Source organism: Paralichthys olivaceus, chromosome 1, assembly GCF_024713975.1.
Source record: "Paralichthys olivaceus isolate ysfri-2021 chromosome 1, ASM2471397v2, whole genome shotgun sequence".
NCBI lineage: Eukaryota > Metazoa > Chordata > Actinopteri > Pleuronectiformes > Paralichthyidae > Paralichthys > Paralichthys olivaceus.
The window spans coordinates 22,597,492-22,616,737 of record NC_091093.1 but is presented as its reverse complement, the minus strand read 5'-3'; the positions used below and the strand labels follow the sequence as shown (position 1 = coordinate 22,616,737).

General features: G+C 37.5%; 1 protein-coding gene across 1 annotated transcript in view; it reads left to right on the top strand.

Moving 5' to 3' along the window:
* The window catches only part of LOC109624818 (protein diaphanous homolog 3), a 139,803-nt gene that overhangs the window by 12,965 nt on the left and 107,592 nt on the right, over window positions 1–19,246 (top strand). The window contains exons 5-14 of the mRNA XM_069525583.1: window positions 194–324; window positions 7,522–7,596; window positions 8,358–8,427; window positions 11,681–11,817; window positions 12,343–12,448; window positions 14,741–14,851; window positions 15,834–15,952; window positions 16,205–16,321; window positions 18,779–18,897; window positions 18,986–19,050. Coding sequence (XP_069381684.1) covers window positions 194–324; window positions 7,522–7,596; window positions 8,358–8,427; window positions 11,681–11,817; window positions 12,343–12,448; window positions 14,741–14,851; window positions 15,834–15,952; window positions 16,205–16,321; window positions 18,779–18,897; window positions 18,986–19,050 — 1,050 coding nt within the window. The remainder of the gene's footprint in view (window positions 1–193; window positions 325–7,521; window positions 7,597–8,357; window positions 8,428–11,680; window positions 11,818–12,342; window positions 12,449–14,740; window positions 14,852–15,833; window positions 15,953–16,204; window positions 16,322–18,778; window positions 18,898–18,985; window positions 19,051–19,246) is intronic.

Below are 19,246 nucleotides of genomic sequence, written 5' to 3'. Positions count from 1 at the left end.
ATTCATGTTTGGAGTTTACTTAAAACCTCATTTCATCTATACAATTCAGTTTTTGTTATAATAGTTGTTCAACAATTTTCCAACTGATGTGTGACTATGAAAAACTGTCATTTTCAATGTTAAACCTATGCCTTATTTTTGGTAAGGCATAGGTTAAGGGATAAGGGATTCATTCTTCTTCTCCGTTTTTCAGGGCACATTGAGAAGCAGCCATCAAGTGTCTCCTCAGGAATTTCTGGGAGAGCTTAAGTCAGGAGTGATGGACGAACGCCTGTTTGCCTGTCTAGACTCTTTGCGTGTGTCCCTTACCAGCAACCCTGTCAGGTACAGTACAGGATTATCACCATAGAAAAAGAGTCTGTGTCTTAAGCACATGCGTCCTTGAACTTGTCTCTTTTGTACTTGTTTCTGTGAATGATTGCTTATTGTAACGATTGTATATCTTATATTTCACTAATTACTTAATCAAAATACATTTAATGCTCATATTGCCTTAATGTAATGAAATTAAACCATTCAAACAAAATTTAGATTAAGAAGCTCCCATACTGATAAGGTTGGAGGTTGTAGCTGTGAATACTTTCTAGGTAAAGGTGTGTATCATAGTATCAAATCTCATTGATTTATTATATAATTCATGAAAGCAGCAGAGAAACTGCTTTTAAGATTGTTGACGAGTTGCTTCTTACTGCAGTGCCTCTTGAGAGTTGACTTAATGCACACCTGTGCGGTTGACAACACAGAATCTTTTTTCCTGCAGTTTCTCATTGTTTGTGATAATTGTTTAACCAGGAGATTGTAATGCACATTTAAGCTGTAGAGTTGCCCTATCTGTCAGCTGCTTTAGTTGTCTGTAAGAAAGGGAATATGGCTTTCAGAACGCTGGATGCCATTATATATTCTCCCCTATTATTTACAGGCTACTAGTACCAACAAGTGTATAATGTGTATGGGCACATTGTCATCAATCTATATTATTATTTAGTTTGACATCAATCCAACTCTTAATTTTTCAGCACATAGAGTGTCCACTGCTGTCTAATGCCTATTTACATCCAGTTGGCTTAACGTGCTCCACAAAAACACCAAGGCACAGCACCTTACGCTATCTGTGGAAGGCAAACATGAATAATGAATTGGATGGCTAATTTTGTGTTTCAATGCTTAATCAAAGTAACAGTACAAAGTAAATCTGACTCAGTCACTGGGGGGATGGGATGCTTTGGTGCTGCCACGCTGACAGACTGATCCATGACAGTCTTGTTTTGGTTGTCTCCCTCGCTTAGATTTAAATTGTTGCTTTGGGCTGTCTCTGTCTGAGGTTGGGGATGAGCAATTTAGTTTCACACTATCATGTCCTCCTGCCAGTGCCACTTTAAAGAAAAAACGAAGCTCAATAGATATATAGTTTGTGTATAATGAAGTCTCAAATCCTCTCTACGCTCTACACAATGCTTTTCTAGTTGTGTCATTCTGTTCATGGTGGATTGAGGATGGCTGTGGTCTTGCATCATCTCCTCCTCTTGCAGTTCACCCCTGATCTTTTTTGTTTGCTGTTTGGTCTTCTTTCTTTTGAACCAGAGGCAGTGGTCTGTAACTTTTTGGCATGTTAGGATCCAGAACTCTAGTCCGGTGGCAGGAATTTAAAATTCTTACCATGAAATACATGTTTAAACACATGTATAAGAACGGATTTAAACTATTTTCCTGACTCAAATGCAATTCAAAGTACAGCCATTGAGAAAAGTATTGCTTTGATAGCAGCATTATATTTTTGAGCTCCTTCCTAGAGCAGATACGCATCATCTGTCACTGTAACACACGGGCAGACTCTGCTTGCTTTCTCTGCTATGTGTACTGGTTATTACAAATATATGTAATGGATACTTGTCAGCCAGTCAGATTGGGGAGGTTTTATTGTCTGTGGTGTATATTTGATCAATTTATAGTAAACAGTGTGTTTGTGTACATGAATCTAGATACTTTTTGTGCAATAGAAAGTCACTTTTTTTGAATCAACAAAATATAATTGACTGAAATGTTTTATAGTAGTTTAAATGATTAGTAAGCCACAGAGCTAAAAATAGATGTATTTAAAAAAATTCATTAATAACATTAACATGAGACAACCAATGACCACGAGTCAATTAAGAGACACTTTGGTTGGGGGCAGCCCTAATAATATGGACAGTGAGGCTCATGTATAATGACGCAGTTTGGCCTGACTATAAATCTGCCTTGGCTTGTAACAGTGGCCTGGCAGCGGTAACCCCTTGCAATCTAATAGCACCATTACAGAGCTGAGTTGTGGGACTGATTTGGCAGTAAAGGCATTTTGTCTGCCACTGTTTTTGGATGCTGATCACTATCACTTACTTGGCACTGTTTTAGCAGCAACTCTCACTCATTTCCTCCATCCAATATCAGGCAGTTGCATTCTGTGCATATAGGCTGACAGACTTATATGCACCCTCATCAAGTTCCTTCTGGCTGAGCAGACAGACTTGGAGGTAATTTGGTACTTCCTGCAGCTCCACCGTGTTAGCCTGTGACACTTGCTTCTGACCCCTGTATACTTTACCCACCTCAGCTATTCCAGCTCTGACTCCCTTTTTGTGTGAAGAGGCCATGGAACTAGCACACAGGACCAGCAAGGCTACAGGGTGTAATTGTGTTAAATGCATTTGATAAATGGATCTGACAAACAAGTGGAAATTGGTTTTTGATATAATATTAAAACTGACCTTCAGGTTTAAGGCCCTGGATTTATTTTATTCAGTTTAGCCATACAAAAGGAACACGTTTTCGCATTCCTCTTCCTTACCCCAACATTTTTAATAAACCTTGGATGCTCCTCCCGTCTCTCATACACCTACCATGTACATACTCATATACGAAGATTCGCTTTTCTTCTTTTTGTTCTTCTCTCTTTCTCTTCTTTCTCCTTATTTCTTCTTTTTTCTTATTAGAAAATTATACACTTAATGGACACTTTTTTAAAGAACACCAGTAAAATCTACCATAATCCAATACAACAAACCGGCATTAAATTCTACCTTATACAAACGCTCAGTTTCAATGGGCACACTCATAGAGGAATAATTTGAGAAAATCTTTATATTGAGAGGTGTTTCTCATGTTTAGCCAAACCTGTACAACCCATGTACTTGCTGCTTAATTTTAGCAAGCTTTGTTTTTGTTGTGTGAGTGACATAATTTAGGGTGCATGTTGACTTCCTCTATTTTTATTTCAGATGTCCCACTTTGCTATGATTTCAGCCCCCCATGCCAATCTCTGTCCCTTGAGAGCCCTCCTGTAGTCATTTAACTTGCATTGCACAGGACAACATTTTAAAGTAAATTATTTTATTTCTTGTTCATAACCACTTTAGCGGAGTGTAACACTATGCTACACTGCCTGGGAACCTTGGTGGCATTCTCCTGAGACCCTGTTAGAAGTCGAGCTACCTTAGCTGTGAAGTTAGCCAGATAAGGCACCTCATTTTTCTCTTTGATTTATGACTGTTTTTCTTTCCAGGGAATGGGATGATCGTTTTTTGTACCTTGTTTTTTAATGCTCCCTCCCTTGCTGGTTCTTCATGTCTTTCTGAGACGATAGCCCTCAGTCGAACTTTGCAATGCCGTTAGCTGTTAAGTTACGTTTATTTATAGATTAAAGACAATCAATGCACTTTAAATATACGTTACAGAAAATACAATGTCATGATAAGAGCCAAAAAGAAACCAAACGTGATAACCTTTAGATTGCTTAAAACTATTCCATAGGCATGTATAGTATTAAAAATAAAAAACAGAAGGTTGAAAACTGAAATATTAAAAACTTAAGGACACTGAAACATCGAAGAGAATCATATTCAGTTTAGTCATTTAAATAGATGGAAAAATATTGTAAATTGTACGAAAAACTGCTGCTACCAGAATCATATTTCTATGCACTGTCCATCAGCATCTCAATAGTGAGGGGGCAGACAATCCTGCTTTCAGAACTTGACGCTTTTCTTCGTAGGGAAAACAAAAAGCCAGTCAAAGCTGTGTTGCATCACAGAACACAGACATCACTTAATACTGAGGCATTTGGACACAGTCATTTGTGTCCACACTGCCACAGTTTTGCTGGGGCTCTGAAACTTGCGTGTAGAGATCTGCTCTGTGATGTGTGCAAACTTTGAAAGGGCTCTGGTCACACTGTGCTGTGATACTACACATCTGCTTTGTTCCCTGTCGTTGAGACGCCAAACAGCTAATGGCAAGAACCACGTTAACAGGTCACAGTAAGAAATAAATCTGTGCTGAAATTTCTCTAGCAAAGAAAAACTGTGGAAAGTGTTTTCAAATCATTTTTACACAACACGACTCCAAACACTGAGGACATTCAGGCAGAGAATGTGATTGAAGTTTCTCATTTGGGATGCGGGAGGGGTGCCAGATGTTAGAAACTAATGAAACTCAAGGGCTGCCAGAGCATGCTAGATTAGCAAACAGAATTTAAAATACTTTAATCATTTTAGAGTCTAGACCGAGAGCATGTCAAATACAAACTACTTCACTGCACAAGGATAAAGAAACAGGTCACTATATGAGAATAACTACTGATTCCTGTGAAAATTGCAAACATCTACATTCGAATTAATATTATCTACTTCTACCTTACCGTATTATTATTTAGTACTGCACAGTGAAAATGGTATATATGAGTACATGATGCATAATCCTCTGATGACAAGAAACAAACCGCTGACGGGTTACACAATTAAAAACATAGCTTTTATCATTTCATTTGATGCAGTGGCAGCCTCTATTGGACTTTGTCATCTGCCTTATCATAACTTTCCCTGACCTTGACATGACACAAAGACACACCCCGCAGATATTTTATTGCCTCACCCTGATTGTTATTGCTCTTAAAGATTAGCCTTTCTCCGGATGTTGCAAAGGTATTAGATAATCTATTTTTCCTTTCCTCTTAGATCTTAGAAATATGTCAGGTTCTTTACTGGGAGCATTCGAAGGTTGACATATGTGACTTTTCACTCATGTGTTTCAAGGTAGATGTCTTGCAGCAGACCCTGATTGTGCAGGCCTGTCGGTTTCCTTTGCAATAATTCCTGCTACAGATCAACTGATTATTTTCCTTTGCTCGCTGCCTCACCTACTGATGATGAAAAACTACCATGTAGTTGCCACTGAGCTACTGCATGCATTTCAATGAAGCTCTTGTCAAGACCCTCGCCCTGCCTAGTCTATAACCACAATGGTCTTGGCCATGGCCCAGCATGAAGTGTAGGCTAAATTTCTTTTCTCAAACAGGAGAGCCTCATTCCTTCAATACCTTGGCAGCAGCCTTGCCTGTCCTCATCAGAATGGCCATGACAGTTTTTTCTTCTTTTCAGTCTCCCTCATTTTCTTGACCCTGTCACACACACATATTCATACACCTTGATGTGGAGCTCTACATAATTTCTCTGCTTTTTGTCTCTTCATTTTGTAAGGGGAAGGATACAGCGAAATAATAAAGAATCAGAGGGTCGATGTATACCCTTGTTTATAAAGGCTACTATATAGACAGTATTGTTGGTATAGAAACGTATGCACAAGACGGTCTCGACTTTTGCAATAATTCTCAGTAAAGGTGAAGCATATCCATCAAACTGAAATAATATGGACTGTAGTTACTGAGCTGTGAGGTCTCTAATAATTTGCTGGTGGTCAGTGACAATTTGACTGAAAATACAGATGATTGCCAAACTAAAGAGTAAATAAAATGTTAGTTGAATGAATCAATCTTTAATACAAATTGGGTATTGTGTCAGGTAAAGAATAGTGACAAACAGTGTCACAACAGACAAACAAGATCACAGACACACATCTTTCCCCAACTACATGCTCCTTTTCAAGAAATTAATTTCAGATAACAGCTTCCCATTTTATGTTGTCACCTTGAGAATTTCTGTAGATTTGATGATGGGAGGCATGCAGCTTGTTGATTAGAGCAGTGCAAATGCTGAATGCTAATGTTCAGAGATGTTATTTAGTTTCAATCAGGAGGGAGGTGCAGTCAGTGACAATCTCACTCACCCTGTATTTCACAGTTTTCTGCATACGTAAAGGTTTCCACTTGAATTCAAATGAGAATGAGAATTTTCTTAAATCTGCTCTGAAGAAGTTTTTTAAGAAAAGTCTATGTTAGATCCATGACTTCAGAATTGTTCACGTGTTCTTGTATGAGAATATATAACACTGACAGCTTACAGGTCAATTGGCTCAATGCCAGGTAGTGATTGCATGGCAAGACAGAATGGAGTCTACAGATAGCAACTGTGCATGTGACCTAAACATGCGCAAGAAGACATCCTGACTGAACTTTCACTATAAGCTTTATAAATCTAAAAGTCTTTGGTTTATGCATATAAATGCCATATTTTCTAAAGTTTCCCTGGCTAAAGTTTTCAGATAAAAGTTTCAGGAATCATCTAGAAAAAGAATGCAAACTATAAGAAACTTTGTTTTGAGTTATTTTTTGTGATGAACAATATACTATATATTCCAATGTGTGCATCCTCTTAAGGTCACTATGTTATCTTCTGGAAGCTGAACATCAGATACAATAAAAAACTGCCTTTGACTAACTAAATAAACACCTTTTTAAGATCACTGTGATAAACCACAGTTTGTTCTTCTTTATCTCCAATAAAACAATTGCATAGGAAACAAAATCTATTATGTGTGTTAGCCCCAAGCTTTCGATACAGCTACTTTAATCACACAATTTGAGATCCATCGCGGGCACCTTCTCCGTAAGACGTGCCTAAAATCAACTTTAACATAAAGAGTGGCAGGAAAATTAGATTCTTCTGTAGCTTATTTGATTGAGCCATGTGAACTTGCTTAACCTCCCTTTGGAGAGCTGCAACTCCTAAATGTCACCTGAATACAAGTATAAATTCTAATTCTGTTCTCTGGCCAGTCTGACAGTATTTTGTTTTGCCATTTGTCTTTCATCTCTCAGAAAATCAATCCCTCCCTTTAAAGGCTAACTCTTGCATTGTTGTATCTTTGCTTTGGAAGGTACTATATGCATATTATGTTGTGTATACTATACTTATATACAATATTTTTTGACGATATCTGTTTGTAGGAATTTAATTAAGATTTACTTCTATAAAAGCCAAAATCTTTCCTGATATTTTGGTGTATATTACAGCTCAATGACATTTGTTAACTACATGATGTTTACTTTATAATGTATGTGTGTGTTTATATATGTAGTATAAAAGATAACAAACAGCTGTCTGTGAACTGCATGTGAATATGCTGTCCACTTGTTACCTCCCTCTTTCTACAATAGATCGCAGTGAGACTTGCAATACTATGTTTTTTGCTCTTCAGGACAAAGTATTAAATTCTACATGTGTTTTTCTGTCTAAAAGGTTTTCACAGAAAAGGTTGTCAGTCGTCAGTCTCGCACACATATTGATATTGATTACATTTTTGTTATTTCAGTTGGGTGCAGAGTTTCGGGCATGAGGGTCTTGGACTGCTGCTGGACATTTTGGAGAGGTTGCTTTTCAAGAAGGAGTAAGTTAATGCATTTATTCATGGGTACCAGTAACTAGTCATTTGTTTATTCAAAGCATGAACAGTAACTTATAAACAAAATTGCATTTGTTTGGGTAATTTTCACTTTTTTAAGTCATTCAACACCAATTTTACACATTTAAGAATAACAAAGTGTCATTTATATTTGCTAGTGGTGGAGTTCATGAAAGGTTTATGAATGAACCGATTATTTAAAATTGTTTTCTATCACAACAGGTTTTACACATTACACATGAATTACTTAGACTGTGGTGGTCCCCCATGATCAACCTATCTTCTGCCATCATAATGATCTGAAAAGGTTTAATGCTTCTCATAATGTTTTCAAAGATCTCGGACATAGTGTTTTGGTCTGCTGCTTTCCCTCTGTCTCTCTCTCTCTCTCTCTCTTTCTCTCTCTCTACCTCTATCTACATTAACCTGTTTGTCATAGTCACACTGGCCTTCAGTAGCAATAAGAGACATCCCGCTGTAGTGTGGGGCTGTTGATTGTCAAAACAATCAATACAATTCTCACTGTCCCGGCAGAACACAGCTTAAGACTCTGTGCCTGTGATTCAGGTGCACATGAGAGCCTCCTGCATTTGCTTTCACAGTAATCAACCGCTCGGCCAGACACCCCCTTGTCTCCCTTGCCAGCTATCACCACGTCTAATCTTGTGGGACACACTCTGTAGACTCATTTTGTCATGTTGTTCATTAGACCACTTTTGCCTGAATAACTCTTTTCGTGTCTGTAGGCAAGAGAAGATTGACAAAAAGAATCAACACAAAGTTATCCAGTGTCTCAAGGCCTTCATGAACAATAAGGTAATGACACTAATTTTGTGAATATACGCATGATGGTTTATTTAGGTTGTGCATTAATTAGTGTCAAAGCAATTTGTTATTGAGAGATCTAGCCCAGGAATGTCCAAAGAAGTGCTTTTTGATGAATCTTTGATGAATCAGGAGATGGTGAGATGGCAGGTTTACTACAACAACAAGGAATCCCCAAATTTATTTAAACAATCATTATGTCACATTTCTATTTCCTAATATGCTTCAGGCAAAAAACTATCTGAAACAACTCCCTGTATTTTGAGACTCAATTCTTCTGGTAACCTTAATCCTATCCATTATTATTTTCTGTAATCATTTATTTACCAAATAATGTGGCCTCTTGGATTTCAATAACAAGGGGTTCATCAACATTGGAGAAGAGTAGCATCACAACAATATGGAGCCATTTGACTCCAGTTCTACTCAAGTCCTGATTCTTGACACTCTGTGACTCAGATCTAAGATTGTCGGCCTGCCTGTTGTGGAGCGAGTGCTTTCTGATGGTTTAGGAACTATAAGAGAGAGTGTGTTTGAATGTCAAGTGCAAATGAGGGAATTGGAGACATCATTGTAAAACTTGCTTCCTAGCTCTTATTTAAAGGACACAATTGTGAGTTGTTACACAGAGCGACTCTCTGATTCACTACCTGCATTTTCAGATGTGTCATATGCGCAGAGGCTGCAAAAATTATCGACAAGATCATCAACAATGTGTCACAGTAAAATTGAGCTAGCCTTCCTCCATTGTGTTGACACATGGCAGTGGAGTAGTTTTAATGCACTGCAGTCACTGTGCAGTCACTATTAATCACAGAGACATTTTTGATTTTAAGAACAATGTCATAACTCTTCCTTTTTTTTTTACCATTTAATGAGTTTGTTTTTGGAATTTGTTTTTCTCAAGCAGCATAAAAACTATAAAATAATATGATCATATTGTGATAAAATTATCCCACTTAAAGTCTAAAGACAGTAAAATTGAATGATCGCTCAGGCCAAAGCACTTCTACATAAAAATGAGTTCTGCTGAAGTAGCTGTACTTTACAATGCTTTTGCTTTTCTTGCTTTTGTGCTGTTAGTCCAAAGTAGCTACCAAGAAAAAAAAAAACTCGCCAGATGGAGCTAAAATACCAGGGGAGACAGATATACAGCCGCTCTGGCACAAAGCGTGCTGTAAGGTCTCATGTAATCCTGTGTCTCAATAGGCGCCAGACACCAGTATTTACCCGTAGGCCTCTCTGTTAGCCCAGACCTTTCCCTGGCTAGAGACGCACCTTGGGATGAGATGTACCCACAATGCCAAGAAGACAGGTGTTCTCTGCCAGCTGTCAGTGCAGCCTTTTCTTCTTCTTCTGCCTTCCTGCGTCTTGTCACACACTTGCAAAGGCGTAATAATGGAGTACTAAAAGTTGCCACAGTATGAAGCTGCCCTTTGAACAACTTAACTGTTAGTAAGAAAACCTATTTCCTCAATAAAGATTTGATGTAATTGGTTTCTAAGCTGAATAAGTACTTATAAAAGCTTATAATGTATAGCTCTGCGCTTTTTGATTGAACTATAGTTCTCTCCGCTCTTTATTATTGTGATGGCGACTGATGCAGGCGATGTGTGCCATTACTTTAGGTGCAGATATCTGTAATTGTTGATTTTATATTCATTTTTAAATTGCCTTTTTTTGGATTTCAATGTGGAATGAGTGAAACATGGTGAATTATGATCGATATCTCAAAAATTAGAAAGGCTACAAGACTGAAACTTTGTGAACAGCTTCCCCATTTGTATGTGCTTCCCACTGTCAAAGAATGGTAGCAATAATTTTACCATGTAGGGAGAAATTAGCTCAAATTACTTTGGATCTTTGAAGCAAAGAGGACAAAGATTCAGTGAATGAGGCTGAAGAGATTGTCAAAAGCCACAATCATTTGTATTTTATATCTCTCTCTCTCGCTCTCTCTCCCTATATATATATCCTACATCCAAGCTTCCCCAGTCTTGGAACTTGCCATATTTGGACGACCCCCAACACTGCCTTTATGTTTGATTTGAGAAATCATCAACTGCTTTTCCATTTCTTTGTCTAACATATTTTTGAAGTGTGGTCAAATGAATTCTGCTTCAACTCTTGAATGCTTCATCCAGATGCAACTACATTTAGCTTGTGTACAGATGGAGACCACAATTAAGCAGCAACATTAATGCAATTTTGTTGTTATATACCCTTAGGTGTCACTATAGTCAGAAAAGGAAAGTTGCACAATACAGTATATATTCTTGTCAGTATTTACCGTGTACTGTTAAAGTATAGGGACAACTGCATAGGGAAATTGTAAAAGAGATGTGGTGTCTACATGAGACATATTGATGATAAACAAACCTGCTCCAGCAGTGTTCTTTCTTTGAAGCATCCACAGAAATGTGACACAGTTCATCTTTCTTTTGTTTCTGGAAACTCGACCATACGTTGTTTCGAAAATATGACATGTTTATCAAGTAATGACACATTTGAGCTATTTGCATATAACTGTGCAGACACAAAGAAACAATCAGAATATTTTGTTAGTTTACTGTCAGTTGTATAAAGCCTGCATCGTCCAGGCAAACAGAAAATATATAAATCAAGTGCTACGTGTTATTACCAGATTGACAAAAGCAAGTCAAACAACAAAAGTGCGAAAAAACTAAGTATTATTTATATTCAACATTTAATTATTTTTAACAAAACAGACAATTGCTGTATTGATTTTCTCTGTACAAATCATTACATTAATTTCAGTTCTGAATGTTGCTGAGCCTGGTCTTCATTGTGCAGCTGTTACCACATGCTAGCAACAAATATCAACCACAAATGAAACATTGTTTTTTTTCAATTCACTCACTTGTTTTCTTTGTGATGCCTTTAATATACACTCAAAATGCACAGTTATTGTAAATCTATGTAATAATGATCTTGTAATTAAATCCAATTTTCTTGAGACCATTTGTACAAGGAATTGTCTTCAGCCAGATCTCTTAATGGAATTGCACATGCTGTATTACAGATTACCTGAAATCGTAGTTTACCTTGTGTCTGGCATTTCATAATTCAGTCATAATGTGAAGTGAAAATAAATGTATTGAACTTCAACTTTAATGAGTAAAACTTTGTGTTAAGGGTTTTACATGAAATTTCATTATTGTCACTAATAAGATGAATTAATGTATACTTGTGTAAACATGTTATGTGTTTGTGTTCTTTGTAGTATGGCTTGGACCGAATCCTGGCGGAGGAGAAAAGTCTTGCTTTACTGGCAAAAGCTATTGATCCCACCCAGTCTGCCATGATGACTGACGTGGTGAAGCTGCTGTCAGCCATCTGCATTGTGGGCGAAGACAACACGTATGCTCAGGCTTCATTCTTTCAGTTGAAATATCTTTTTCTTACTGCTTTTCTAGACAATATTTCTAAATTATCCCTTAGTTTAGGTTTTATTTACAATTATGGTCCAACTGATTATCACTAATTATAATTTTTTATAATAACTTCCTTTGTGAGTATCTGTATTACGACTGTGGAAGTATTGGTGTACATTTCCAATGCCAATACTTTGAATATCACTTCTTTCATGTATGAAAACAGTAGATTATATAGAACACAATTTCAAGTGGTATATGTTTCATTAAAAAAATCTAAATATTGTGGTATTTTTTATTTAATTTAATTATTATAATCATTAAAATTACGATCAATTCAATTAAATGTGTCTTATAAGTCATAAGTCATGATTTACAGTGTCAGTGATGGTATTTTCTAGAGAAGATTATCTACCTTTGTTAAATCAGCCTTGAATACAGATTCTGACTAAAAAATAATTTCTTTTTCTTTTTTCGCCCCAACGCTCATGCATGTGATTTTCTCATTTAGTTTGGAAAAGGTCCTTGAAGCCATTACCACAGCAGGGGAATGGCGATCTATCGAGAGGTTCAGTCCCATTGCGCAAGGGCTTCGTGATCGCTCAGTTCAATTACAAGTAAGTAGAAAGTACATGTACGGCCACTGACATTGTTGTTGCACTCAGATTTCCCTGAAATGCATTTTGGTGATAAAACAAACAAGTGGAATGTAATGAGGCAGTCTAGAGCCTGTCAATATCATTTTTTTTAACATTATCGTAAAGAGTGTGTGGAGAAAGACTTTCTTTATTTGGGCTTGCCATGTGTACCGACCTTTACTGTCGATACTTTCAGCATAATTAAAGTGACAGGAGTATGCTAGCTGTAAAACAAGAATATTGTGACTACGATATAACCAGAAAATATTTCATTGTACAATTTTACAACAAAAAGAAACAATAGGAGCTTGAAGAAACAGAATGAGAACACATTAAACCAAACAAAAACATAAAAAAGCTTGAACGATAAAATCCCATACTTCTCTTATCTATATAGGTGGACAAGTTGTGCGTGCACAGGTCTTTACCTTTCCATGCAAATTGCCCATTTCATTGTCTCATATGCTCCCTTTCTACATAATCCCTCACTTTGTGGACATGATCTTTCATTTCCCTGCTGATACATACACTTGAGATATTGCATGTGGGCTGTTTCAAACAGAGACAACATCAGTTTCTGTCAGAATAATGCAATTCATGGTTAAAGTGTGTTGTCTGCATTTTTATTTGGTAGTTTAGGGACGAGAGGAGAGTATCAATTCATTCAGTACCTAACACACATACACATGATAAAGTGTTGGCATAAAACTCAAGTGGGAACAACCATTTGCTCCTTTGGTTGTCTCGTATTCCAATGCAATAACCAGGGCTAAACCTTTTTGCCCCCAGTCGTATTATCTGTATCATGTCTTTTGCTTTCAATTTGCAATAACTACCTTTGACCGGTAAAAACTTTTGGGGAGAGAGAGGTAGGGAAGTCAAGTGAAGGAGAGAAATATGTTTCCATGGAAGACAAAAAGGACCAAAAGAAAATAAGAAATGAGAGCCGGATTTTGATGTCCTCTGGAAGCTTTTATTTGTGACTATACAAACACAGCCCAGTGTACTGCAAGGTTTATAAGGCCTTACTGTACTTGCTTTGATATCCCCTCACACTTCTGAATACATGCCACAGATTCCTTTAAATCCCATGCATTATAAAAAAACAGATACTGCTATATATCCTTACCACGGCCACAGTAATGTGTGGCAGAAGGCTTTCTGTTCTTCCAGAGTACATTTGCACACAGTCTCCCATGGCAATGTTTAACTTTGGGAAAGTAAGTGTTAATAAACAAAATGTGGGACCAAAAAATTTTTAAATGCTTGTATTTTCTCCTAATGTCTTTATATCATTATGCATTTTTAATTGACTCTTACTTAATGAAGCTAATATAGGTGGTTCAAATTACATTCAGAAACTCATATAGTTTTTGATGAGCTTGAACCAAATTATCGACTTGAGATACTGTCATTGTACAGCGCTACGGTAAATTGTGATTCTATAAATGATGTAAAGCATTGTTTTGATATTCTTGCTAACCCTTTGTCTTTTGTTATTCAGCGCAGCACGCTTAAACTCTCTGATATCTATTTATATATGAAGAAGATATTCAGTGTATACTAGGTAGGAAATCAATCCATTAATGGACACTGTCTTTTAATTTATCGATTACATTTTTTTTTTATCAATCACCACAACCCAGTCAATTGTCAAGACAAAGTTTTTGGACACTTTGTCAGGTTACCTTTGTAATGTTACCTGTCTGTATTAAATAGTAATTCAAAGACAGGGAATTATTGAGCTTGAGTTCCACGACAAAAATAAGCATGTGCCCTCAAACTGATTATGAACCTTAAAACATCTGAATATCCTTCCTGAGCTTGAGCATTGCCATACCCTCTTTTCATGCATGAGTGGATTGCTTTACTGATCAATAATAGATTTTTCTGTCTGTGTTTGCGCGGGCAGTTGAGGAGTCACAGGATGCAGCAGTCCCCGCGCAGTAAACCAAACTCAGGCGGGAGTGAAAACAGCTTCCAAAAGAGCGAGTTTGCCCTTAAATTGACTGTTGGTTAATTTTGTGTGTATGGGTCTGCAGTTGTTCCATTAATATTAAAATCAGCCCCCCAGTTGGTGACTGGAGAAAATAGACATGCATTAGTTATGGTCTTCTGCTTCCAAGGGACATAACTCATTTCGAATGCATGAAGGCATGCTTTTCATCAACTTCTGGAAGAAGTCTGTCTACTCTTTCTCTGGTTCTCTCTCTCACTCTCTTCTCTCTCTCCTTCTTTCTCTTTCTTTGTTGTTTACCCTTCATGTTGCAGGTGGCATGCATGCAGCTCATCAATGCACTAGTAACATCTCCTGATGAGCTGGACTTCAGGCTGCACATCAGAAATGAATTTATGCGCTGTGGCCTAAAAGAGATATTGCCGGTAAGCTCAACAACACGCACACACACACACACACACACACACACACACACACACACACACACACACACACACACACACACACACACACACACACACACATATGTATACACATGGTATAAACTCACCCCCCCATGTATTAATATTTAAATGAGTTGTCCACTTCAGTGAAATATTGTAGATTTGCTCCAGCAAATAATTTATGAAACACAGTGGAGAGTTTTTGTCCATGTCATCTGTCTGTGCAAGCACCCAGTAACCAAAAGTGGCTGGGCTAATAATATTTCTACTGCATTTGATACCAACTACCGTACATACGTTTTTCTTGTAAACTACTGTATTGCTGTGTCTCAGTTCATGTACTTTTATACACTTGGGAGCACAAGTGTGGTCACACTGACAAGTATTGCAAAATTCAGTGGAGGAACAGCACTAAGATTGTGTCCTCAAAACTGTAAAATATTTGCATTTAAAATGGCCATCTCTCACCTTCAATGGTTGCCATCTTGGCTACGTGGGTGAGTGTAAGATAAAATTGTGGCATAAACAGGAGAAAATTTATTTAGCAAGGATAGCAGCATGTTTCATGTTACACGACACAGGGGACAGTTAGTTAAATGTTATTTCTTAAAGACGAGAGCAAAGCAGCCGGCAGATATTTTGGCAGGTGACAATAACATTTGCATTTTACAATAGTTATTTTCAGCAAATGCAGCAAATGCAAAGGCCGTGTTTCATTTGGGAAAAATCTACTCCGTCAGAATTCGTGCTCTATGCCAGTGATCCAGAAAGAAAAACGAACTAATTAAAATATGCAACTAGTCTCCTCACTTTCATATCATGATGCGTCACAGCATTTAGAACAAGCTCCTTGTCTTCACTTAAGCCTGATGCTTCCCCTTTTGTTGAATTTATTAGTGTGAGCCTGTCTAATTTAAAAAAAAAAAATTCTTTATCTCATTGTCTCTCATTGTTTAATTTGTAGCAACTGACAGCCATCAGAAATGACGCCCTCGACATTCAGCTAAAGGTATTTGTGGAGCACAAAGAAGAGGACATGATGGAATTTTCTCACAGGCTGGAGGACATCAAGAGCGAGCTGGAATATCCTTGTTATTTTGACAGCAGCGTGAAACAGCATGAAACTCCAAAGTTTGATTCAGTGTCTTTACCTCATAATTCTGGGTAATATACAGTAGAAAAGCATCCAGCTAAGGTCAGTTATTCTTCACTAGATCCTAGATAACCAAAAGTGTGAAATTAGAAGGGAATACACATTTTTTCATTTCAGTAGCTTCTACATTTTTATGTGGAAATGCCATTTCCATTTACGTACGAGCCCTTGACTCTCTGCACTGATGCGGGGGATGTGTTTAGCATTGTGCTGAGCACGGTGAAGGACAGCAGTGCCGAGCCTTATTTTCTCTCTATTCTACAACACCTGATGCTGATACGCAATGACTACTTGGTCAGGTAAAGATCTCCAGCACACACAAACACACAGAACACAGAACATTTCTTCTTCTCACAAAATTCTTTCTCCTTTATTTCAGTCATTATGTCCTTCCCTCAATTATCCTCCACCTATATCTGTGACTTGGTCTGTTATCACATACAGTGTTTTAATTAGCATTATAGCCAAATCCACACACAACCTAAGGGTTTATGTTTTGTGGAGGTCTCACTCCCTAAGATTTATTTTATGTTGATTCACTCACAGCTGGGTGTGAGTTAAGCTTTGGCCTGATCAAAAGACAGATTTCTAATCTGCAGCACATGAAATTCATCACCTGCGTTTTCTCTCCCGCCCGAAAACAACACCTGAAGTCTTTCTGTCTGCCAATAATGAAACTTCATGCAATGGTAATATTGGCATTTTTATGACTGCCAACAGTGGTACCAGGTATTTTGTAAGCATTTATAATGCTTACAAAAGTATGCAAATCCCTTCTGCTTATGACACCAATAAATGCCAATCGAAGTCAGGAGTTTTTACCTTAGTTTTGATCAATGAAACCAAATTGAAGGTGTGTGTTCGAGCATCTTTAATTTATTTAGAAATTTAAGAATCTTCTGCTAAAGCGAATGGTGCCTCGCAGGATCTAATTAGATTTAGGATCAACAATTTTAGATTTGCATAAAGCTGGAAAGGCTCACAGATTCATCTGAGAGTTTAGACATTCATTAGTCCACAGTCAGACAAATTGTAATGTAGTTGCTCTCACAGGGAGTGGGCCCTCAGCTTAAGATGACACAGGGCAAAAAGCAGAATGCTCAATGAGGTAAAAAAAGAAAGTATAAGAGCTGAAGACTTTAAGGAATAACCTTGGTAACACCTCTGATGTTCATGAGTCTACCATATGCAAATAATAGTATGTGGGTGCATGCAGCATGATGTTGATGGCAGGACACCACCATGGAAGCTGCTGCTTTCCAGATAAATCATTACTGCAGGCATGATATTTGTCAAAGTGCACTAGGAGAACGTTCTGTGGGCTGAAAATAGGTTGATTAGTTTGGGAAAAGCAAACAGCAGCACAGAAGACATAAAAAGGGTCCTGTATCCCAAAAGGAAAGCATCCTCCCAAAGCTGCGTGACAAGAACACACCCTTATGCACATTATAAAATCTGACGTGAATGATGTGTTTGTCACCCCTCTGTGTGATGATCATACAATATGGTGCCGCATTTTCAAGTTTTCCATCGGCAGTTCAATACTCCTGTTATTAATTTTCACCACTGGATTGTATCTGAACGTGAACCTTTTAATATTCTGCATCTCTTGCAAGTGACTGGTTCAGTGAGCATTGGTTATTTATTGTCAAGAGCATATAGATAGGGGGTCCAAAGTTTCAGTGTAAATGAAAAGAGCACCGGCAGCTTGTCAGTCAAGTGATTGACAGTATGTCTTATTCTATTTTAATCTTTATATTTTTGTCATTCACACAGTGACTCCATTGTGCCGATCTCCATGGCATTCTCAGGATTGTTTCAGGGAGTGGAAGGCAGCGTCCCTGATTAATCGCTACTGATAAGTCTCAGAGTAGGGATTTGGACTCTCAGCGACATTGTTGCAAGATAATGAGCAGATCAGACACTTCTTCCTTTAACTTGCAAAAGCACTGTGGCTCTCAGCTGTTGTCTGTTGCATCACAACATCTCCCTTTTCGTCAGTGTAGTAAATCCTCGTTAATGTGTGATCAGTGAGCAACAGAGCTCTTTAAACAGTTCAACTGCAATTACTGTGCATTTGCTAATAGTTTGTTGTGTATTCTCCATTGTTCAGTATCATAGAAACAGTGCTTATATAGGTGCTGTTGGTATAAACTGCCTCATATCCACTGAAGTATTGTTTCAATAATCAAGATGCTTAAACTTTACATCAGGTTCAAAATCGACATAAATAATAAATCACTAGGCTTTTCATATTTCTTTATGGAATATATGGATTATTATTTTTCTTTTCTGCTGTTTTCTGTTCACATTATTGCAGTCTCCACCAATATTCTTTGAATTGGATTTTCAGAATGATTTCAGAATCAATATTTTGAAGATGTTTAATAATTCCAGATACATGAGATTCTTATGTCAACAGTGTTGATGAGGATGTTTGTCAAATGTTTTTCCTCTGTTGAAATTAAACCAATTAACACATAGTTAATGATAAGTAGCCCTGACTTGTAGGTTCATGATGTGTTTAGAATTTTTCTTATGAAGTTATTCTGATTGGTTGCACAAGTTGTTGGGACATGCCACATTTCCCTTATATCTTTTCAGTAGCCCTGTTTTCCCTGTAGACAGTAAAGCTGCTCTCACGGCTCTCTGCTCTTGTACAAATGTGTTCACAGACACCAGATTAAGAATGAAATTAAATTACGTGTGTTTTGTGAAACTCTAACATCTTTTCTCTGACTTCTCCTGACTCCCAGGCCTCAGTACTTTAAGATCATTGAGGAGTGTGTGTCTCAGATCGTGCTCCACCGCAGTGGCACTGACCCAGACTTCAGTTACCGCAAGCGCCTAGATGTGGACTTCAGCCACCTCTTGGGCAAGTCACACACTTATTTGCATGACAGATATTTCAATGTTTCAATCAATCACAGGTAATTCTCACTCTATGTTTTGTTTATTTTCAGAGGTGTGTGTGGATAAAGCTCGAATTGATGAGTATGAACAAAGAGCTTCAGAATTGGCACAGAAGGCAAGTATAGAAAAAAATTTCCTCCCACTCCACAACCACCTGGCCTCAACAAAGCCCATTAAGGAATGCTGGTATTCACTTCACTTTGTTCTCTAAAGCAACATCTGTTTAGATAAGAAAACATTTACATTATAGAGCAAAAATTACATTCAGAATCCTTTGAGGTTTGAATAATTGAAATCTTCTTTATCTGTAT